We start from the raw sequence: 25,811 nt of genomic DNA, 5'->3' as shown, positions 1-25,811 counted from the left end.
AGGAATTTGAGATTACGCGTTCCCTCCATGTAGCTGGCTCCACACTTCATTGGTCCTTTTCTATCATTCGTGCCATCAATTCAGTAACCTTCAAACTTCGGTTACCTCCTACACTTAAAATCCATGACACTTTTCATATTTCCCTTCTGAAGCTGGTGATCCTCAACTAATTCTTTCGTCAATCTCCTGGACTCCCACATGTTCCGAGGGCATCGGCATTATTTGGTCCATTGTAAAGGTTATGGCCCGGAGGAAAGATCATGGGTGGACAAAAAAGATCTTCATTTACCCTTGCTTCTCAAAGGTTCTTCCTAGTTTCAGAGGAAGGGAGGGGGTACTGTCAGGTGCTGTCCCTGCATTCTCCCATCCGCACAAAGATGGACGTCTTCTCTTCTCCCGGAAGACGCATCTGGTTGCCAGGCAACCAGACACACTAAGACTCGGCTGGCTGGTAGCTCCCTCTGTGCAGGCGCGTCCTGTTGCCTAGCAATGGGATGCTTCTTGGCACTCGGTTGCGGCTGCTGACGTCAGCCCCGCTGGTCATCAATTACCTTTCCACTCCCTATCTAAAGAAGGTTCTGGCACCACTAGGGTGCCAGAGTATTAGGTCTTCTTGCTCCAGGCACTGGTTTAACTCCACGGTTCCTGACACGGCTTTCCCTGACACTTCATTTGGATTATCCCTTGGGCTCTGTAAGATTCTTCTGGCATTTGATTTCGGCTTGGCTGACTATTCCATTGGATCCTCCCTGTGTACTACACTGTCCGCTCGGTTTGACCACGGCAAGGTCAGGACACAAGGTTGCATTTATTTCTATGAAGGAAGCTCCAGTTATCAATAATTCAGCTTTCTTCTTAAAGTAATTAGCTTCTCTTCCATATGTCAGAGAGTATCCGTAGAGCTGGTAATCTTCGGGCTCATTCTATCATTTTAATGGAACTTTCATGTTGCGCTTCGACAGAGAAGCGCATTTGTGGGTGCATTCCAAGCAATGTTTAAAACAGCATCACAAACAAAACAGGAATGAACACTGTCTAGATATTCCCTTTCATACATTAATATCCAAAGCCAATAATAGGGTTAAAGCTTGTAGTTTTTTGGAGAAATGTTTAAAATTTGGACTTTTTTGTGATTGACTTTTGTACAGTGTGCCTCTTGAGATTTTTCTACCTCTCTAGTTCGGGGACGGGTCTCCTGAAAGCAGAGAGTAGTAGGCCTGTACCTTGGTGGACCATCCTGGCACATCTGTGAAAAAGCAAGACATATCTTGCTGCGCATCTAGTGGGCTTTGTAAGTCAGGCCTGCTGTGTGCATTGCTTGATTAATACGCATTTATGCTACAATAATTAGAATGACTGTATTTTAAGCTTTTTGACCTCCATCATATCCAAATAGGACACTATTCTATAGATATTGGAGTAGCTTCTGCTGTATGTATTTGAGTTGCGAGATAGACCTTCTTATCAAGGCTGCAGTGGACTATCAGGTTAACACTGAATAAATATGTGAGTCAGATCTGAAAATTAATTTTTGGGGGGTTTAGTGGTCCTTTCCTTTCGTCAACAGGTGACAGATGCCTGCCTTCCTGATAACCTTTGTTTTTGCACCTATTCAGCTTTGTGCTTTTGGGTGGCCTTCTAAGGTTCACCTTCCCAGATTTATATGTGTTTAATTATGTTCACTTGTCCTTGCTATGTGTTAATTAGACAGTAGGAGGGGTTAAACATCTTCAGAGAAGGAGTTATTTTATTTCAGTGAATGGACATTATAATTTGCTTTCCTATTAAATCCTGTTAAATGCAATATGTAACAGCATCAAAAGAGTTAGCTGTTATTTAGATAGGAATAATATGTTAGCTGTGGCGGATGGCAGTCTAATGATATCTTTGCAGTTGAAGATTTCATACAGTCAGACAATGCCCATTGTGCTTGCTGTTTACTATAATATGTTCTCCTATAATCACTATGGTTACTTGCATTGTTGATATTTATTACATGTGTTCACACTATAATCAATAAATGTACAATAAATGCTTGATTTGTAAATATATAGATACTGCCATGTATCTCAGATATGTTCAGATTGTGTCAAGTGATCGTACTATAATAGTTTAGAAATATATTAACTATTTGTGATAACTTGTGATAGTTTGGTATGATTTTGACTTCAAGGGCTAGATTTACTAAACTGCGGGTTTTAAAAAGTGGAGATGTTGCTTATAGCAACCAATCAGATTCTAGTTATCATATATTTAGTACTTTCTACAAAATGACAGCTAGACTCTGATTGGTTGCTCTAGGTAACATCTCCCCTTTTTCAAACCCGCAGTTTAGTAAATATACCACCAAATGTAATTCAAATATGTGCTTTATATACAATTGTGAATTAGCCCAGATCAAAATAGTAATAAATGAATCTCTAAATACTGCCTTAACTTTTTACAGCCCCCTTAATTTGAAATGTTCCTCCTAGAATACTACTCACCTTCATATGTTATGCAATAATGACATAAGGGGGGCTATATATATTTAAAGTGCCACAATTTCTCATTTTAAGATTTGTTTTATGCTCTTTAGCATTTTTATAGTTTCCTACATTACATTTTAAATGCAAAGCAAAATGTATCTCATTAAAAGGTGTAACTACTCCTACCTGCAAATGCAAAGATCTGACAGTTATGCAGAGCTATAAGGGCTTTTATACATGGGTGTTGAAACACAATTAAAGGCATAAATAAAACGTTATACTTAACTGAGGGTTGATTAAGCTTTTCTGCAGCGTAGTGTATTTTGTATCGGTTCATGCTTCTCAACGGTGCAAGCAATGTCAAGATTGTATCAGTGAATGGTTTTTAGAATGTTTTGTATGCCAAAGACTGTCCACTTACATTATTTTTGTACTATCATCTTACAAGCCTGTTTAACTGGCTTAAAGAATGTGAATTTAATGGTCCTATTCTATAGTCTAATAAGGAATGCCTGGTCTGCCATTGTCTTCAAACCACCCTAAATAGTGAATATTGTCGTGTCCTCGAAAAAATGCCATCTTAATGTATGAATTTATGCATATTCTGAAAAATTGGCAAAAATTTGGAACAATAGGCATAAATGACCATTTTTTCTGGTTCATAAATGACACAACATTAAATTTCTTGACTTTAGGACTTTGCCTGTAGCATTCATAGAGATTACTCACTCTTGTTTGCCTTGTTTGCAAATAGCTTGTGTGAGTACTGAGTTTTATACATAGCTTTATACTATGTGTTTAAAGCATTTTTCTGTATCTGGCTTTATATAGAAGCTTCCTCACGTAAAACAATGGTAAAGGAGCCTTCCTAATGGCAATTGGAGCACTGTATTTTTGTAGCTAGAGTCTCATATGAGCGCCTATAGAATGTAATGTGTTGCAATACAGCCTTCTTTAAACACTGTTTGTTTTTCGCTTGAAAAAAGTGGAATTAAAAAGTCCTCGTATAACACTAGCCTAAAGGTCTTATTTTAGAATGTTCGTTGCTGTCATGCCTTAGGAGGTGTAGGGTTAATAGAATTACAAGTGAAGGTTAGGGAATTGACGTCATTCTCTTCAGATCAGTCAAAAGAAAATCAAATTAAGTATAATGTGATCTGCAGAAATAAGCACATTTTTACTTTTGTTCCATTTTCTAGACATCCATAGGTTACGTCCAATTTGACAACTGCAACTTTGAGAATGGACAGCTACAGATCCATGCGCCAGGCACGTGCCAGATTAAATTTTGCACTTTTAACCAGTCCAGCATACATTTCCACAATGTGGCTCTCAGTGTGCTTGAGAACTGTGAATTTGTTAACAGCGAAAATGCCTCTGTAACTGTGGAGGGGTCACCTACATCTGACAAAAACTGGGCTTGTAAACATCTCTCGGCCTTTGCCAAGTCAAGGACCATGTTGTATACTACATCAGAGGCATCGCTTTCTGGGCCCGGGAGTACAGATTTCTTTGATGATGCGTCAACTGGTGCAAAGATGAGGACATGTGAGATTATAGTTAATGGAGACCAAAGTCACTTACTTCCTCAGTCGAAATCCCAAATATTGGATGATAAAGCTTGTGACAAGGAGAATGAATTAAATGGCAACTTTTTCATGGGCAAGGATGGGGAAGCCATGACTCTGGATACAGATTATAGTGACAGTGAGCTGAGCACAGTCAGTGAGAATGAAGATGATGATCAGTCAGTGTACAAGTTGTCATATCATTCACATGGACTAAGTCATATGGTGGCCAAGTCTGTGCAGTGCAGACCACAGACTAATGGACTCCTCGCTTTGCAGAGTGACATGGCTTTGAAAAGTCTGCAACATGAGTTACAGAAGGACAAAGAACTGCAAACAATTGCCAGCACAATTCAAGGATGTCTTGTACGGAAGTGCCTTTTCAGAGATGGCAAGGGGGGACTCTTTATCTGCTCTCAAGGGCAAGCTAGACTGGAAGGATGTATATTCAGGGACTTGACCTATGCAGTACGGTGCATACAAAATAGCAAGGTAAGTTACCTGACTCTAAAACAAGGCAAGTGGTTCATAAACTAATTTTGTTAGACATTTCAAAGTAAGGGTGGTATAAATTAACTGGGAGTATGATAGCATACTACAGGCACTGAATATTTAAGGCTTTGTACTGTAGGTGTTAGCAGGTCTCTGAATCAGTTGATACTGGAAATAATTATTTGGGCAGTACAGTAAAGGTCTTCACTTCTGTCATATCATAAACCCACAAAACTCTCCCAAAATTCTATCCCACCATTCCTTTTGTCTCTTTACTTTCTTCCTCAAGGTATAGCTTCTCTGTGATCTGCCTTAACTTTCCTATTTTATTTATCTGATCATATCCACTCTTTTTTCTGTCACCTTTATCCCTATTATTATCTTTGTCACTCTTCCTGTATTACCTAAACCCCTCTTTTGGTTTACTGTATATGATTTTCCCTTTACACCATCTCTTTCTAGCCCAAAACCTGAAAGATCAGTTTACCAATACCAGACCTAAATGTGTGTTACATCTTCCCATAACTTTAATTTACTAGCTTGTACATGCCCTATTGCAACTTTTACTAATGACATGGCCTTTTCTTTATATGAATAGTTAGTGTTGGGATACCACACAAATGTGCTCTCTGGATATAATTGTATACAATGCATAGCAGAACAGAGCTGTGTGTACCCCAAGGTAAAGAAACAACACTGCCTGCTAATGTAAAAAGCACTGAAGGGAGCTAGAAAGATAAGACAATCTATATAATCTACATAGTAAAGTCATCTGAAGGTGGAAGAAAAATCTATAATATAGCCTTAGCTTGGATTTTGGCCAAGCCCGCAAATTAGCTGCCTCCGCTGACTGTGAGTGATGTACATAAAAAGGAGAGTCATATTGTGTGGCAGATGTGTTATTGTTTCACCTGCTGTGATATTCCGGTTGGCTAATCTTCCCATTTATCCAGTAGATAATAGTCTACTTCAGAGGCGGTACTAGCGAGCTGTGAGCCCCGGTGCAGGGAAGCGGCGAGGAGGGAACCAGGGCCCACAGCTCACTAGTTCCCTGTGCAGCGGGCCCCATTATCTTCATAGGCCCTGGAGCACCGCATCTGCTGCACCAATGGTAGTTCCGCCACTGGTCTACTCCTGTCAAATTACCAATGATGTTTCAGACTATTTCTCCCTGCTTCACGTAGAGGCACATTAGATAGACACACAGATTCATCAGGGCCTGATTAAATTACACATATGCATTTATGAAAATAAAAATCATAGGGTGCTTAATATTTTTAGATATTTTATACAGTAGCTGTGTTTGGTAGACAATATATTTAGAAACCTTGAGTTATATTACATTATATTGTTATTATTAAAGTTAAATGTGTAAAAATATTTTTTGACATTTTAATGGAGAGTTAATTGCAATCTTTCCTTTACATCAATACATTTTACTGAGAAAATATCTATTGATAAGAAGGGGTATTGGTATGATCATGTTCATTAGTTATTGGATTCTATCAATTAAAGTATATTTCTGGGGGTTGGACCGCCCACATCACAAAAAGCCATGAGTACATAAAGGGCATTAGCAAGGTTCAGGATGTGCAATGTATTCTATTATTATCTGGACCTCAGAATATGAGAACTGATGGATAGCTCCGGAGCTATGTTACAAAAATATATATAGTTTTATCTGAAATAAAGTTCCATCATATGTACTACATGATTGGGTTAATTGAAAAGTCAGTCAGACTTCTGTGTTTTAAAATACCAATGCGTGATTCTCTTGGATGACCAGTGACCACAGATGGACATCATTATAATGATTATGTTGCCTGATAATAGTCTAATATATAATGACATGTGTCTTCCAGTATTCTTTCAATGTTTGCATGAATGCATTTTTTGTCAACAATCAGCCAATGTAATTATTTTCATTAGGTTGTCATGTTAAAGAATGACATTTACCACTGTAAAGCATCAGGGGTTTTTCTACGTCTGGCAGCAGGAGGTCTCATAGCTGACAACAACATCCATTCAAACACAGAAGCAGGAGTGGATATCCGCAAAGGAGCCAATCCTGTGATACTGGTATGTGACACTGTAGAGCTTAAGTCTCTTTACTTATTTAGTATATCTGTTGAAAGTGGAACTGTGCCTTCAATAGGTAACAACATTTGCAGCAGCTGGCACTGTATCACTTATGGATTTGGAATGGAGTTGAATGGAAGCAGGATATAGTATAATATTGATCCATGTGTTAATATGATCGGTCACTAAAGTACTTAAAAAATAATTATATATTGATTTTTTAAAGTACAAAGATGCACCCGAAAGCAACCACCTTTTCTCAGAGGTGACTTACTGCTTAGTGTATAATGAAAAACGCATAAGATGTTATTTTAAAATACAGCTGTAGCGTAAAGGGAGTGGACCACCCCTGCACGGAGTAGACGATTGCAGTAACAAGATTGCCTGGGAGACACTAAATACACTGTGGAAGACCCTGCTGTTTTCAGGATGTACATTGTCTCCTGGACCATTGCATATACTGCACTTTAATTTGTGGTGCAGTGAGTGGCCAACCACTTGTAAGGATGCAGGAAAAAAAAATTTGTGGTATTCTGTAAGATTTGTTGTCATCTCAGTCTTTGGATCTGTTAGAGAACAAAGTACTTGCATTCACCTGACTGCACTGCATTCCCAGTATCCTAATATATTAGATGTATTGCCATTTTTTTTCTTCTCATGAGTGTTAACAATAGCTATTTAGAGCAGTGGTTAGTGGTGTCATAGTCACTTCAAGGGGGTGGCCATTTACTATTAAAATGTACTTTAAATTGGATGTTGTCACCAGGCACTCCATGTAATACTATATCACCCATACAGCATTGCACTAAATGCATTGGGTAGAATACTATTCACTTCACATAGCACATAGGTTTGATCCGCAACTTTTAAAGTAAATAAACCATGTGGTACAGTGGGGTCTGAGCCTGAAAAAAAACATTTATATCTGAGAAGGAGAGGCATTAGATAAGAAGTTATCAGCACAAATTTAGTCAGATTAAAACAAGTGTTGTATAGGTGGAAACCTCCTGCTCTAATGCCATAGTTTATTTGTTTTCATGAATTGCTGTCATTTTATTTTGTAGTTAGACTGTCAGTGACAGCGCCATTCTGAGTGTTAAGAATACTACAGCACCACATGAGCCTCACAAATAGACATAGACAAGAAAATGGGTAATTCTGAGCAGATAAATTATTTTGTGGAAATACCTTTATAAGCCCAGAATAGAACGGTGGTGGTTTTAGTGATACATTCTGAAATACTGCAGCCTAATGTATAGTGAGATTTAGTAGGTTGCGATTAACAAAGAGAATGAACAATGGCAAAATAGGTTCACCTTGAAAAGTCATTGAACATGTATTTTGAAATGGATTATTTTCCTGTGATGTGTGAACCTTATTCTTGAATTTTCTGCAGTTATTAACATTTGTGTTTTCTTTACTGCCCTCTCCCTGTGCACATAATGTAACTGGCAGTGTAACAGGATACACAGCGGCCTCCGCTCTGGCATTGTTGTCCTAGGCAACGGGAAAGGCAGCATCCGCAGCAATCAGATCTATGGGAATAAAGAAGCCGGAATTTATATATTGTACAATGGGAACCCTGTGGTGAGGTATGTTATTCAGGTTTCATTATGGTCTTTTTGGCTTTGCATACAAGATGCAGAACACAGTATTATCACAGACATTGCTCTAATGGAGTGCTCTACTTGAACTTAACTATTCAGGATACTCTGCTTCAACCTAAACATTTCTTAGGATTTCCTTAGGATTTCAATCTTCAGAGACCATGATTTTCTGTGCTTGTTTGTTTTCCCCATATCATTAATCCATGACACACTAAGGGACATTTATAGCAAAAAAAAAGTCACAATCAGGTAGACTGTTTATGCATTTATAAAATAGCATAGTTGTAGGAGATTTAGTTAAACAGTCATGTGAATTGTAGCAGCATAATATATGTATGATTCAGAAATCAGCAGAATGTCTAAAAAGCATATTTAGGTTTATTTAATAAGGCCAAATAATAAAAAGTAGAACACAAACCACAGTGACAATATAAAGACTAAAAATATTTCAAATTCCTTAAGGGAAATTTAAGAACCACACTGTCTGCAAGAAAGATTTAAATTGCACTCAAAGGGTTTCAAATTAAATGTTTAATTGTTTGCACTTTTCTAGCTAGTGCTCTCTGTGTCACTCAGTGCTGCTACATTGATTGTGGGGCGCTTCTTCCCCTATAACATGGACCAAGTAAGCTCTGAAGGTGCTACATAGAATGTTTTTTGAGCATAATTGCCCCTGTTTAACAGGGTCTGAGAATTCCCTATTCACTTCAGTGTGTCAGGACACAGCGATTTGAGTGCTAGGAATGTTAACACTTTGTGCTAGTAATGAAAGCTCCTGTCTGACACCACCTATGGTGGCTAGAGTTCAACTGGACTTCCATTCTGGTGCCTAGAGACCAGTCTGGTGGCTAGTGTCCAGCAGGACTTCCAGTCTGGTAGCTAGTGTCTAGCAGGACTTCCAGTCTGGTGGCTAGTGTCCAGCTGGATTAATTGTCGGGAGGCTTGTGTCCAGCTGGACTACATATCGGAAGGCTAGTACAGCTGGACATCCTACTAGGTGGCTAGTGTCTAACAGGTTATTACACCCATTGGCTAGTCTGTATTGGATGGAACTTCCCATCTATTGGGTAGGACTTCCTAACTGGTAGTTAATGTGTAACAGTACTTTCCACCTGTTAGGTAGTGTATAGTAACACTTAACTCCTTTTGTATAGTAAATAGTGATTAATATATAACAGACCTTCCCAACTGATAGTATTGTCTATTGTATAGAAGGACTTATAGGGGGATATTCAATTGATCGAGTGCGGAAAAACTATTTCCTGTTAATACGGTAATCTCTCGCTGGATTTCAGCTCGCAGCTCCCTGATGAACTCCAGCGAGTAAATTACCATATTAACATTTTTTCCGCGCAGGATTACCGTAATAACGGTAATCCTGCGCGGACCGCGGGATTTTCCCATAGGGGGGTATTCAATTGTCTGCGGGATTGAGCGCGGAAAAACTATTACCGTTAATACGGTAATCTCTCGCTGGGAGCTGCGAGCTGAAATCCAGCAAGTAAATTACCGTATTAACGGTTTTTCCCGCGCAGGATTACCGTTATTACGGTAATCCTGCGCTGAAAAAACGTTAATACGGTAATTTACTCGCTGGATTTCATCAGGGAGCTGCGAGCTGAAATCCAGCGAGAGATTACCGTATTAACGGTGATAGTTTTTCCGCGCGCAATCCCGCGGACAATTGAATATGCCCCATAGTGTCTTGAAAACTATTTAGCCTCATAATTTTTTTCACACTTAAGACTGTCTGGAATCTATTTGTGTATTAGACTAAGAATTGTATTTTTGTGAGTTACATATTCATCTTTAGTGTATCCATCACACAAAGAGAGATAGTAGTAAAATATAAAGTAATAAAAATTAAAAAAATCTCTAATATCATTTAATACATATTCATCCCCTTTGTTCATTGCTTAGCTGTAACTCCTCTGGCAGTTATTAAAAGACAGTAGTCTCTCTTTTGAGCACCGATATGGATTTGCCTATTAGATCTTGCAAAATTGCTTAAATTGAGTCTGGTTAGTTGGGGAGCAGTGATGGACAGAAAGTATGGTGTCTTGCCACTGAATTTTTTATGAGATAAAGGCCAGGATTCTGACTGGGCCACTGAAGTATATATTTTCTTTATTTTAAGTTATTCCAGAGTGGCCCTTGCAGTGTGACTTTGATCGATAAATAAAAACCTCCTCCCCAGTTGGAGCTTTTTGGGAGAAGGTAGCAGGTATTTGTCCAGGATTTCTCTGTATTATGCACCACTCATCTTCCAATTATTCCTGATATGATTACCTGTACCTACCACCATACTTCACAGTGGAGATGGTGCCTTGTTGCAGTGTTTGATTCTCACTAAACATAATGCTTAGCATTTAGGCCAAATAAAATCCACTTTTGTCTTGTCAGACTTTCTGCCATATCTCTGCGTATCTTCTAGGAGCCATATTCCTAGCTGTCTCTGTTTTCTTCAGGCAAGGCTTCTCCCATGCGACCAAAAAGGCCCTATTTTGGAATGTCATGCAGAATGTTTAACCGTGTACGTTATCTTCCATTGCAGCCTGTTAGTTATATAGCTAATGTCATAGCTGACCTTGCAGTAAATTATGTAATTATTTCTTGCCCTGTAGGTCTGTAATGGGTAGAGAGGGGGGGGGGTCATACTTCTTTCACTTCTGTACAATGTGTGAAGTTTGAGGTATTGTACTGCACTGTTGCAGATTTCAGTTTGCAACTATGAGGTGTACATTTTTTAAGCTTATACCAAGGTGTAAAAGTATTGTAACTCAAAACAATCAATAAGATGGTACCTTTGATAAATCAAATGCAAGTTGGAGTTTACTATATTTTACAATATGAGATGAAATAGGATGTAATGTTAAAATTCCTTTATGAAAACGCATAATATTAAACAGCCAAATTACTTTGGAATTTCATGATAGTTTGGTGGTTTCCAGTGGTAATTTTTCTGTTCCTTTTTTCATAAGAATTACAATGGTACTGGTAATGGAGTTGTAATTTAGTGAAACTGCATTGCCTATTAGGAATGCACTTTATGCCGGTGGTAGAGATCTGTACAACGTGGAATTTTAGGAATGCTGGATGTAAGCATCCTCAATCATTATACAGAATAAACTTTCATTCTGCCACTGATCCCTGCCAAAAGTAATGAACTAAAAGGAGGAGGGTGTTAACATTGCAGCAGCGCTGCTTATAGTCAGGTGTTGTACTCTATGGCAATGAATGACCCCTCTCCCTTTAAAAGCTGCCAATACCTGTGCAAATCAGGAATCTGCGTTTGCAAAAGGGAATAAAATCCCTTTTAATAAAAAAACTAAATAGACTGGCAAGTAATGTTTGGGTTCTCTAAAAATCTGGTTGCACTTTCCGTAGGCAAATTTCCACACATGATGGTTTGTTTCAACATTATGTAAGAATATATTTTGCAGGATATTTTACACATACTCATATCACCTATGTGTTTTATATTCAGAGAAGAACCACATCTAATTTATCTTCAAAAGTATTTTTATCGATTTTCATAAAGTTAAGGAATACAGAAAGCAAAAAGGGAAGGGGGTACGGGAAGGAAGGGGTACATAGTGGGATAAGAACACATCAATATAGTAACACTAATTCACCATATCAAGGAGAGAACTAACACATTTTGCTGTGACCTAATCCTAGGGCTGGACACTCAAGGAATTTTAAGGGAAATATTTCCCTTTGATATCCAGCTGCTTAAAACAGCAGCTTGACAGTGTAGTTGAACAGCTTCATTAGTGCAGTTCATGGCAAGCACAATGTTTCTGAAAAATAACTAGTAATGATCACTTATAATCGTGATTCATTAACTGAAGAAGGCTGGATTTTTTGTTTGTTGAGTGTAGTATAGCTTTTTAATCCAAAATAATATATTCATTTAAAATGTGTTATGTGCGTACTGTCGCTAACCAATAACGATTGTCGAACCTCGATTTGTGTTTCCAAAGCACAAAGATTTATTCGCAATAAGTGGAAAAATATGCTCAAGCGAAGTAATAGTAAATACAGCCGTTACTTATCGCAGGCGCTCTGGATCCAGTGCAGTCATTCAATCCTGAAGTCTGGGGACAAGATGTCTGCCCTCTGGATCACAAGCTGCTGCTTATATACACAATCAAATACAGTAATACAATGAAGATGGTATGGCTTGCATCTATTGGTCCGGGTCTCAGGAATGTCCAAGGGGTCGTCAATCATTGGCTGGTTCATCCTAAGGAATCCAAAGGAGGGGGTCATCTCTGCAGGGGGTATGCTCTGCTCTTCCCGCCAGGATTCCTTAGTCTTAAGTAGTTCATAATTCTCTATCATTCATAACTTGTGTATGCACTCTGCGATTCCCTCGCAGAGTGAACCAAACAGTAGGATATGTAACAAGGTTCATTATGATATCACTCATGATGTTATTCCTTTAACCCGTTCCGTGTATTTCACTAATATGCATGTAACTCTGATATAACATATAAATACTACTATATTTCGACATAACTGACTATGTGTTGCAACTACCATTAATGTGTACTATTTTATAAGTATGCGTGTTTGTGCGAATGTATGGTAAAAGACCAATTACTGTTGCTGCCACGTGTAGTGGATGCGTACGCCCTTTCACGCCGTAGCGTGCCCTTGTACGTCGATGCGTACCGTACGCATCTTTTCAAACAAAGACAACCAAGTTTGCTAGACTTTAATTAAAATGACTTTATCCAATTTACTGTCTTCGACAGTTCCACCCTTTGATAGTGTAATAAACTATCACCCAATCACCGTTTCAAGTTCAGGATTGTACAATACTTCTCCACAGACCATGATCTCGGTATCTGGTACCACCCTTTCAGTCTCTTTCTCAGTGTTACTCTTATGAGACCGTTTTCCACACTTCAACACAGTAGGAACACATTTGACAACTAAACCAATTGCTAAGATGACACCCAGTATAAGGAGAAGGAGCTTACCTACACTCGCAATCATTTCCTGTACCCACTCCCCCAGACCGGAGAACCATTTTGCTGGGTTCAACCATGAGAACCAACCCGCCACCTTTTCCCCGACCTCATATAACGAAGAATTATGGCTCCTCCGAAATTCCCATTTCAGCTGCAAAATTTCATCCATCTTCCGGTCTATAACCTCTTTAGGGTCTTCCGTATTATTAGTAATGTACGTGCAACATTTGACACCGAACTGGGTGGCCAGTGTCACACAGTACCCACCAGTAATAGAGGTGAGATAATTTAGTACCAGTCTATGTTGCACCAACTCCTTCTTGTACGCTTGTAGCTCCCTTCCAGTATACCTGAAAGTGTCATCATACATCTCGGTGATATTATCTATTAATTTAGCTAGGTCTTGGATATATTTAAAGTTTAATGTTCCCCGAGCGGTCCTGTTGAGATCTAGAGCAACCATAACTTGGAAACCAGCAGTTTCACTAATCAATTTTGTAGCTATGGGTTCCTCACCAGGAATCATATTTCTCTTGCCACGGTGTTCATACTGTGTGTGTATGTATGGTGGTGCTGTAGTCTTGTGAATATCTACCATTTCTTCATGAGTAATAGTCATGATTTCAGGAACCAGTTTAGCTAAGAAACACAAGCCCTTGGAACTCGGAGTCACCCAGGAATAAGCTTTCCTTCCACAAACAAAATACACATCATCAGGGAGAACATAAGGAACAGTATGCCCATGAATTATATCACACAGAGTTTTGATAAAACTACCCATGCCTAGTGTCTCCATCTGCTCTAGACACGTGTCGGCATTAATGATATTTTCACATTTATCTGTAGAGACTTTTCCAATAGATACCTTCTTATGTTTGGTTATACGCCCTAACTTGTGACTTCCATCAACATTCCTGCCTAGTAGTGACCTTGTGAGTCTCTCTCTAAAATGAGTGTGGCGAGCCATTGTCTGATCTGATAGGTCAGCCTCCCAATTCTCCAGGCGCTTTGCATGAGATATGTTTAGGCACAGCAAAGATCTGCCTGTGGAGTATTGTCGAAGGGTCAGACTAGGGGACCTAGTGTTATTGTACCTCCCTTCTATGGGCCTCTCACCCCTTAATTCGAGTACTTCGGATATGTTTAGAGGGAATGGCACTAGTCCTATGTTATGCTGCCCTTGAGGCACGTGAGAGCACACCAAACACTCGGTTTGGTTTAGCACCTTACCCACCAGGGAGTGATAATCCTCCAAAGGATGCCCGCCTATATTCAGAGTACTGGGGGACTGGCATCGTTGGATGCATCTCTCGTCAACTAGGGAGTTGCAGAACTTGCAGATACAATACTCATCAGACAATAGCCCCTCACACTGCCTCCGAGTTCCTGAGCTAGCAGACCTTTTCATAACCCCTGGACCAAGTTTGATAATGGGCTGCTCAGGATATCCTATTAACTTTTCTTCGGCCTCCATTTCATCCGTATCACTCCCAGAACTCTCCTCCGTCCTCCATCCTCCTTCACAAAAATAGAATGTCCTAGAAAAAGTAAAAACAAGGAAAATCCTGGAACAAAAGAAAAACAAAAACCGCCACTCCATCGCTGGAAAGATAGTTCTGAGGCAACGTCTCTGGTTCAGGTGTCTCAAGGCTTTAGGTCTCCCGGAACAGGCTCACAAGTGACAGCTCTATGTCGTCGGTCTGAGTCTTGTCTTGCACTTTCTCCGGATTATGGACTCTCCTGCAGTGGGTGGAATGGACCCAAGTGTCTCTTTCTGCAACCTTCAGTGATGTAGTACTGGTCAGCAGCACTTGGTACCGGCCTTCCCAACGGTCTGTTAAACAACCTGAACGTAAGAAATTGCGGATCATAACATAGTCTCCAGGTTCAACATCATGACAGTTCGTCTCTGGCATACCAGGTGACAGCATTTTTTAGTTTTTGTTGTTGTTGTTTCAGCTGTCTACTCATTCTTATAAGATATTGTACAGTCACTTCATTATTACACTTTAAGTCGTCTTGTGGACTCACGATCAAATGAGGTTGTCGTCCGAACAGTATCTCAAAGGGGGACAGATTAAGAGGAGGTCTAGGAGTGGTTCGAATGCTGTGGAGGACCAACGGCAAAGCCTCAGGCCATGCCAACCCAGTTTCAGCCATTATCTTACCTAGTTTGTTCTTGATAGTACCGTTTACTCTCTCCACCTTACCACTGGCTTGTGGTCGGTAAGGGGTGTGAAGTCTGCTACTGATTCCCATGAGTTTACACATATTTTGGAAGACATCACCAGTAAAATGGGTACCCCTATCAGTTTTAATGATTCTAGGGATACCGAACCTACACACAAAGTCTTGTACAATTTTCTTTGCAGTGAACACAGCAGTATTAGTGGCTGCCGGATATGCTTCTACCCAACCGGAAAACACATCAATACACACTAACACATACTTTAGATTCATGCAAGGTGGTAATTGGATATAGTCAATTTGTATTACCTGGAAAGGTCCGTCTGTAGGAGGGATGTGGGATGGCTCAGTTGGAATAGTTTTCCCAACATTTTTCCTCAAACAAGTAAGACATGACATTGCTTTCTTACCAGCTTGAGAGGAAAATCTGGGAGCACACCAGTATGCTCTCACCAGTTTGCACATACCTTCTTTACCCAGGTGAGTCAGGCCGTGTGCTGCTTCAGCCAGGCTTGGATAGTATGTTCGGGGAGCTACAGGCTTACCTTGTCCATCCCTCCAGAGTCCTGAGGACTCTTGACCACATCCCTTCGCCTTCCAGACCGCCTTCTCCTGCAGGGAACACAAATCTTGCATTTCAATTAATTTCTGCATGTCTAATGTCTGAAAAACCATCATAGTCTCGGTCGATACAGTCAAAGGTTGCCCTGCTGCCCATTTAGCAGCTTCGTCTGCCCTGTTGTTGCCCAATGACACTGGGTCTTCTTCAAAGGTATGGGCTTTGCACTTTATGACGGCTACTGTTCTGGGTAACTGTATCGCTGTCAGAAGTCCTTTTATGTGTTGTGAATGTGCCACTGGTGTACCTGCTGCTGTCGTAAAGTTTCTAAGACGCCAAAGGGCCCCAAAATCGTGCACTACCCCGAAGGCGTACCTAGAGTCAGTATATATATTGGCTGATTTACCCTCTGCCAGTTCACACGCTCTCTTTAGTGCTACTAGTTCCGCCACCTGGGCTGAGTGAGGTGGACCAAGGGGTACAGCTTCTACCACATCCTGATCGTCTACAACAGCGTAACCAGTACATAGCTCTCCTGTCTCTGTCTGTCTATGGCAACTTCCGTCTGTATAAAACGTAAAATCTACATTTTCTAAGGGGGTGTCACGTATGTCGGGCCTTGCAGTAAAGGTCTGATTCAGGTGTTCCATACAGTCATGCGTGTCAGTATTCTTGCCTAACTCATCATCAACTAGGGTCTCCTCACCTCCCACCCTTTGTGTCTCTTGAGACACATACGGAAGGTATGTAGCTGGATTTAGGGTGCTACATCGTTTGATGGTGATGTTTGAGGGTGCCATCAGGGCTAGTTCCCACTTTGTGAATCTAGCTGAAGAAACATGTCTGGTTTGGGCTGAATTTAACAGAGCTGATACAGCATGGGGTGTATAGATGGTTGAATTATGTCCTAATACTACATCCTCGCTCTTACTTACTAGAAGGGCCGTTGCTGCTACACTTCTGAGACATGTTGGGAGTGACCTTGCCACATTGTCTAATTGTGCACTATAGTATGCTACCGGTCTACTAGCGTCACCATGTTTCTGTGCGAGGACACCTGCTGCACAGCCATCAGCTTCTGTACAAAATAGCTCAAAAGGATTTTCATAATCAGGTATTCCCAATGCAGGTGCTCTAGTCAGACTATCTTTAAGATTAAAGAACGCTTGCTCTGACTCTTCTGTGTGTACGACACGTTCTGGTTTTGAGGAGGAGACTAGCTCCTGCAATGGTAATGCCAGAATAGAAAAACCTGGGATCCAGGACCTACAGTATCCACACATCCCCAAGAAAGTACGAATCTGCTTCTGGCTCTGCGGCAGGGTCATGTGTTGTATGGCCTCAATTCTGTCGGTTGTCAGGTGTCTTAGCCCCTTAGTGAGGCAGTGTCCTAAGTATTTGACCTTAGTCTGACATGGCTGTAATTTATCCTTTGCCACCTTGTGCCCTGTTTGTGAAAGATGAAGCAACAACAATTTAGTATCATGTAAACATGACATAAAAGAATCAGAGCACAACAACAAATCGTCCACATATTGAATTAGAACAGACCCATTGTGGGGTTGAAAGGATTGCAAACAGTCATGTAAGGCTTGGGAGAAAATACTGGGGCTGTCAATGAACCCCTGGGGTAGTCTGGTCCATGTGTATTGCACTCCCCTGTAGGAGAATGCAAAAAGGCATTGGCAGTCAGGGTGAAGAGGGACTGAGAAGAAAGCAGAACATAGATCAATGACAGTAAAATGACTGGCAGACGGTGGAATCTGCATGAGGATGACAGCTGGATTCGGCACTACGGGGAATTGGCTCTCAACAACTTTGTTAATTCCCCTTAAGTCCTGGACTAATCTATAGCCCCTCCCCCCACTCTTCTTCACAGGGAAAATGGGACTATTTGCTGTACTGGCTGTATGAATTAAAATCCATTGTTGTAACAGCCTCTCAATAACAGGATATACCCCTAGTTCCACCTCCGGTTTTAATGGATACTGTGGGATTTTTGGAGCTATCCTACCACTTTTTAGATTGACCATGACAGGGGCTACGTTTGCCATCAGTCCAGTGTCCTGTCCATCTCTGGTCCATAGGGAACCTGGTATTTCCAGCAACATCCCCTTTACTTGAGATGGACTTTGTTCTATAACAGGAGAGTGTAACATTAAACTTTGAGGGGTGTCCAATATGTCCTGTACCTCATGTGCAACCTTCTCGGGTATATCTAGGAACACACCATCTGAAGTACAGTATATGACACATCCCATTTTACATAACAAGTCTCTCCCTAGCAAGTTAGTAGGAGCCGCTGCAGCCAAGAGAAACGAATGCTTAGTATGCAGAGGCCCGATAGTAACTTCGGCGGGTTTAGTTAGAGGATAATGTAACACTTTTCCCGTCACCCCCATAGCTGGAATAGTTTTGCTGGTCACCTGTAGATTGAAAGGAGAGGTTATCACAGATCGGGCCGCCCCTGTATCTACAAGAAAAGTTTGTTTCCTGCCAGCTATGTCAACTATCATTGTTGGTTCTTCACTCTGACTCTCAGTTAACCTCACTGGCTGTAGACTACAGGTATGACCTGACCCCTAGCGCTGACTATTGATTTCCCGCGCAGCATTTGCTGCCGTAATATGCGCGGGTAGATGTGAGTCTTCTAGTCTATGTGAATCCTTTCTTGGAGGATATCTATGTGACCCACCCCTATGTGCATTGAGTCTTTCTTTATTACAATCTCTCCTGTAATGTCCTTCCTCGTTACAGTTGAAACACCTGATCACTTTAGGTTTCCTGTTATATGGGTTGTATGCTGGTGGTCGTGTGTGCACCCCTTCTAGAGCCTGTATACTTACCGTCATTAACTTATCACTTTTCTCTTCCCTTTTTCTAAAAAGGTTCTTGTCATGCTCCACAGCAGACTCTCTAAGGAAGTCTACCGTGACGCCTCTCCAATTAGGTAATGTGGTTTGTACTCTCGTCTTTAAATTTTCCCTAAGGCCATCCATCAGTACCCCTACAGCTACCTCTCTGTGATGTGGGTCCTCACTTATGTTGGATATCCCAGTAAATCGTGCGATCGCTGTTATAGCTCTAGCAAAGTAATCTGAGGCAGTTTCACTATCCTTTTGTTTAATGGTGAAAATCTTACTCCAATTTACCACTACTGGAAAACAGATGGCTAAGTGTTTGACAATTTGTTCTATATTCCGTTGGTTAATCTCATCAGTCAAGGTGTCATCTTCCTCCAACAAACAATCTCCAATAAATTTTTGTATGTTAGTATTGGGAGGAAGACACGCCCTCAACACTACCCGCCAATCCTTACTGGTTGGTTTGTGAGCATTCCCTAAGTCTTTAACAAATTTCTGACATTTAGCTAACTCCTTTCTAGGGTCCGGGAATTCAGTCATAATGGAACGTTATTCTGATCTAGTCCAGGGACAATGCATTGTAATATTTCTTAAAGGAACTACACCATCCTTATCTGGTTTCCCATTGGGAACCGATATTGTGCGGACCGGGAACACACCCTCTGGTACACTAACTTCAGGGGACGCTACAGGATTTACAGGCCCTAGATTTAGAACACTTTCACTCCTAGTGATCACGCTACTCTCACCTATCTCAGCCATTTTCTCATACTTGCGCTGAGCCTCTAGTACATTAACAGCATGGGCAATGGCCGAAATCACAGTGGGTTCATCTTCATTTTCAGATACACTTGATTGAAACTGATTTAAAACAGGGTACAACTTAGTAATTTTTCTATTTTCAGTTTTAACAACGGCTGTACTTACCCCTCCCGCCACATAAGGTGGCGGGGGCGCGCTTGCGCTGAATTCGCCACGCTTCTCAATGGTTACATCCGCCTCGCGCGCGCTTTTCGCCACGCCTATTTCCGGTTTGCATTCGCTGCTCTGCCACGTGTTACTTTCCATTTGCCACAATTTTAAACAATCATTATGTCTATTTCTCTTTTTCGTTGACTTGATCAACCATATTTTATCTTTTACAGTATTTAGTACCTCTGCATTAAAACTCCCTATTGTTGGGAAAGGCCTATCACAAGCCTTGGTCATCCCGACCCACGTGTCACAATACACAGTTGCATATGCACCATATTTCTTACACATGAGAAACCTCGCTGAACCAATAGGGCCTTCCTTAGGCAGTACACTGACCATCTCTAGCGTATGCTTAGCACCCATGTTGAACAATATACCTTCTACCCGGAACACAGACACACCGCAATGCTCTGTTCCTTCCGGCCAAATGTGAAATACAGACACACCGCAATGCTCTGTTCTTTCCACCTAATAATTTCAACTCTGTTGCTATACTCACCGCTAGAGATCTATAATGCTCGGTGAACGTATTTCCTTTAGCCGCGCTCACTCGCTTTTCTCGCCCCTGGCGAGGGTCCCTAATACAGAAATATCACTGTGGGCCCCAAGGGCTATCAGCTCCTCGATACCCTGGCTCAACCACAAAAATCTGCTGAGTTTATTATCGCTGGGAGCGCAAAGTCGATACAATCAACCTGCCTTTCCAGTATAATTCCTCCTAGCTGCTTCACCAATTCGCACTAACGGTGCGATCGGATCGCACTGCCTACCAATACTAATTATTAGCAAACCTTGCGATCTATTGGTAGCGCTTTGCGAAAACCCAGTTTTCGCATTCGGTATACCTGCCCTGTATACCGTCCTTCAGTTGGGCAATCCGCCTCGTCAGACAGCAACTGAGCACCTCAACAATAAAACAGTGTATCTACGTTACAACATCACACACTATACACCTTTTCTGCGCAGAAAATCAAAAGTTCCCAACAATAGTAATAATGTCTCAGAGGCTTTCACAAGTAATTATACTATGCATGTATAATAACTATCAAAACGATTGTTTAACCACGTGGCAAGTTTACCGGAAGTTCGCGTACGCACAGCAGGAAGTACACATACGCTAAACAATGCAATACAGTTAAAACGCACAATGACAGAAAAAATAAACAGTTTTCTCTTTTGTCCCTAGGTTCTAGTTAGCGTGCCCTAGATAATGCAAAACGGACATTCGGTTTCGCAACACAGAGTAAAATTCAGGTTTTGAACACCATGCGTTCTTACCCGTTTATGACGCGTCTCCACCCTTTGTTGAGGAACCGAAATCCGTTGGTCTTGCGTATCATCGGCAACGAAACCTCCAAAGCTCACGAGCCCCCAAATTGTTATGTGCGTACTGTCGTTAACCAATAACGATTGTCGAACCTCGATTTGTGTTTCCAAAGCACAAAGATTTATTCGCAATAAGTGGAAAAATATGCTCAAGCGAAGTAATAGTAAATACAGCCGTTACTTATCGCAGGCGCTCTGGATCCAGTGCAGTCATTCAATCCTGAAGTCTGGGGACAAGATGTCTGCCCTCTGGATCACAAGCTGCTGCTTATATACACAATCAAATACAGTAATACAATGAAGATGGTATGGCTTGCATCTATTGGTCCGGGTCTCAGGAATGTCCAAGGGGTCGTCAATCATTGGCTGGTTCATCCTAAGGAATCCAAAGGAGGGGGTCATCTCTGCAGGGGGTATGCTCTGCTCTTCCCGCCAGGATTCCTTAGTCTTAAGTAGTTCATAATTCTCTATCATTCATAACTTGTGTATGCACTCTGCGATTCCCTCGCAGAGTGAACCAAACAGTAGGATATGTAACAAGGTTCATTATGATACCACTCATGATGTTATTCCTTTAACCCGTTCCGTGTATTTCACTAATATGCATGTAACTCTGATATAACATATAAATACTACTATATTTCGACATAACTGACTATGTGTTGCAACTACCATTAATGTGTACTATTTTATAAGTATGCGTGTTTGTGCGAATGTATGGTAAAAGACCAATTACTGTTGCTGCCACGTGTAGTGGATGCGTACGCCCTTTCACGCCGTAGCGTGGCCTTGTACGTCGATGCGTACCGTACGCATCTTTTCAAACAAAGACAACCAAGTTTGCTAGACTTTAATTGAAATGACTTTATCCAATTTACTGACTTCGACAAATGGTTCATTACATTTTCTGTAAAATACATAGCCATATCTACACACTGAGTGGCGCGTTTAGAGTTGGACACCTTTGCGCCCCTGAAGAAAAACACGCGTGTAAAAAAGTGCCTTTACATGCATTTGTTCAGTTGGACGTATCTCAGGATGCATCTAGCTTTACAGCACTATCATATGCACCAGGATTACCTCCAGGGTAACCAGTGTGTATACATACGGATCAGGATAGCATAGAAAAAGCGCAGGAATGGCTTTGTGATGGTTTCACAGTGTTAGTAGTAAATGCATGTTGCACTTGTACAATATAACAAAAGAGAATAGTACCTGACTGCTTTATCGATGAATTAAGATAAAGTTAATTGTAACACTCATCAATAAATATAAATGTAGAATATATACAGCTATTATTACTATCAAAGAACTATAGATACATCTGATGAAATGAAGTCTGGATCAGTGATTTAATTCATACTATAATATAATTCCAGTGTAATTTGGGATTACTGGTATCTGATGCAATATGGAATTATTTGTTGTATTATAAATCTGGAAAACAAAAATAAGGAACTCTCGATAACATACATCATCAGAGCCAATCACTGAATAAAGGGAATCTGTATGTAACCTCCATAAACCAAACTCTTTTGCATGAAAAGACAATGGGCTAGATTTATTAAGCTGCGGGTTTGAAAAAAGTGGGGAAGTTGCCTATGGCAACCAATCAGATTCTAGCTGTCATTTTGTAGAAAGCACTAAATAAATAAGAGCTAGAATCTGATTGGGTGCTATAGGCAACATCTCCACTTTTTCAAACCCGCAGCTTAGTAAATCTAGCCCAATATGTGCTGTGAAGTGAAGACAACTATACTGAAACAAGAGTTTTTCTGAATATCTCTTTAGACCACACTTTCCCTATTAATATACAAATACTTTTCCTTGTTGTCTCTGTGTGGTTGTCATCTGTACGTCAAGACTCATTTCAGTGCAATAGAGTTCTGCTGAATGCATGAAACCAACTGATCAAGAGATTGCCCAACTCCAACTCTCTTTTTAGATTGATTGCCTATAGAGCAGTGGTGGGCAACATGCGGTTTGCACGCTGAGCCTTCGCCTGCGGCTCCCCAGCCATCTGCTTCCGATCTTATAAGAACACGGGGAACCGACTTCCCAGTCGCGTGACTTCCTCTGCACAGTACAGGGAGATCACACAGCATACCCGGAGGAGGAATTGCACTGACCACTCTCCTTCCTCTGTGCGGCCCCTTTGAAAGCTGGAGGGCTGCCTATGCCATTTTCAGCTATTTCAGTTTGCCTCTCAATGCCATAGAGGCAAGTGTATAATTCTCCAACTTGTTTAACCAATGGAATAGTTTAACTTGAGTCATAGTTGCAACTTCTGTGGCTTTCTAAGTCCAGCGGGTTTTTTTATCCTCAGAAACCTCAAAGGTTTTGATTAAGAATAAGTAGGATGTACCTGGCTGGTAATCACTCAGTAGTTGGTACTATACACAGAACATGTTAGACATATCTGTACAATCTTTCATTATTTCATTTATACATCAAGCTGTAACAAAGTAATTTATCCAAGCTTGATTTGAAGTTGTAATTAACATTTAATTTAACAGAGATTCCAATATGATTTAGTTTCTGTCTGTAAATAATCTATTACAGCATCAGTGTTATTTCATTGTCATCTGGTTTAACCTTAGAAATATAATTACAATTTATACCTTGTGTAAATTAAAGTATACTCCCAGAGCTCATTTAGTTTTAGACTCATTGATTTATACCTGCTTTTACTGCTTCGCTGGCTGTTTCAATTTGAAATTAGTGAGCTCAAATATTTCATTTTAACATGGTCTGGAAACTGAATATATTAAAATGTAGAAATCAGAAAATAATCCTCACAAATTAAATAAAAAAAGCAAACCAATTGACTTTTGTAAGAGTTAGATTCCACAAGGTCCAGTTGTGGCACAAAGGAGGAATTTCAATTGCCATGTTTGGCAGCTAAATGATGGGCCCACTGGGGAAATGCCCTGTGGGCCTACTTGCCCTCAGGCAAGTAGGCCTAAGAGCATGGATCACTGACCCACACCATGCCGGCACTGTGCATTCCAGCACAATATTTAGCGCTATATGGCCACCTGCACCTTTAATTGTTGCAGACATCAACTAATGACATTGAGACACTGCAAGTGTTGAGCTTGGAGGGGCCTGCCCTATTACGAAAGAGAGAACCGCATAGGACTAGAGGCCTAAGATAAGTAATAGTACTGCACAACTTCATTTCTTTTGTTACACTCTAATTATCAATATATTTGTCAGTTTGCTCAGACGTGTCTATGTGTAAGTTGGGTTGGATCACCCTCCTTATTAAATTGAGATTTTCCTAATTTCTCTCAGACAGGCATATTTGAACATAACTCATGAAAGCAAGGTAACATCAAGGCAGACTCTAATTCACATTTCATAATGGTGTAGTGTATAATATTAACTACATTGGCATATATTTGTTATACAAGCTTGCGCAAATGCCGCTCCATTGGGTACTTTGGGACAAATTATTGTACAAAGTTATTTACATTTTATGCTAACCACTTTTGTGCTACTCTTACATTTGTGCTTGTATATACACTATGAGGAATGTTTAAAACAAAATATATCAATTAAATTAACAAATATTGTTTGTTATCATTTATCTGTCATGTAATACTATAGCACAAATGGAATAATGTCCATTTGATCGCAGTCTATAGTCTAGGTACAGGTAGGGGACAGAAAAGGTGTTTGCAACAAAATACAAAATATGAGTTGTGCAGCACATTTTAGTTTGCACCAATGCATCTCTTTGTTTTCCTCATATGCATAGGTGTATGTCCATGTTCCTATTAGAAAGAGTCCTCATGCGGATGACAGTTAGCGTGATTGCCGGCTCAGATAGGAATATTCCACTTCAACATGCTGCTTGTTATCACCTTAATTATGTAAATTCTTACTTTTTTCCTGGAAACACTGCTGATTCAATACTCATTCTTGTCTAAAAATAGTCATTGAAAGTAGGAGACATTGGTACTTAATGAATGTATATGTCATATTTCTATTTATTAATGCTTTTATTGTATTGGTACAATTGCAGATGGCTCTCAGGGAATGCAGAATAAATGAAGGATATTTATTCCATATATGGTAGTGACGTTTCGAGACCTGTGTGGTCTCTTGTTCAAGCTTTCTTACACCCACATCAGTATGACTTTTGTTCAGTTTAGGCGAATGTTATAAAGGGCAGTCATTTATATCATCATCATCATTTATTTATATAGCACCACTAATTCTGCAGCGCTGTACAGAGAACTCATTCACATCAGTCCCTGCCCCATTGGAGCTTACATTCTAAATTCCCTAACATACATACACACACAGACAGAGAGAGAGAGACTATGGTCAGTTTGATAGCAGCCAATTAACCTACTAGTATGTTTTTGGAGTGTGGGAGGAAACCGGAGCACCCGGAGGAAACCCACGCAAACACGGGGAGAACATGCAAACTCCACACAGATAAGGCCATGGTCGGGAATTAAACTCATGACCCCAGTTCTGTGAGGCAGAAGTGCTAACCTTTAGCCACCGTACTGCACCAATATGTGTAAATAGTGTGTTTAATAATATAAATACAGTAACACTTGAAATAAAGACAGCAATAAATTAGAAGAGAAATTAAATGTTTAATTAGGAAGATATCAACAGTGATCGTTTGAAGTGCTGTGTGCATAGTTTGCAGTCCATATGTATGAGTCACAGTATAAAATGAAA

General features: G+C 40.5%; 1 protein-coding gene across 1 annotated transcript in view; it reads left to right on the top strand.

Annotated features, from left to right (window-relative positions):
- The window catches only part of FBXO10 (F-box protein 10), a 103,108-nt gene that overhangs the window by 22,267 nt on the left and 55,030 nt on the right, over positions 1–25,811 (top strand). The window contains exons 4-6 of the mRNA XM_075208385.1: positions 3,668–4,528; positions 6,458–6,607; positions 8,063–8,199. Coding sequence (XP_075064486.1) covers positions 3,668–4,528; positions 6,458–6,607; positions 8,063–8,199 — 1,148 coding nt within the window. The remainder of the gene's footprint in view (positions 1–3,667; positions 4,529–6,457; positions 6,608–8,062; positions 8,200–25,811) is intronic.

Source organism: Mixophyes fleayi, chromosome 1, assembly GCF_038048845.1.
Source record: "Mixophyes fleayi isolate aMixFle1 chromosome 1, aMixFle1.hap1, whole genome shotgun sequence".
NCBI classification, from domain to species: Eukaryota; Metazoa; Chordata; class Amphibia; order Anura; family Limnodynastidae; genus Mixophyes; species Mixophyes fleayi.
This window is presented reverse-complemented; position numbering and strand designations above follow the sequence as displayed.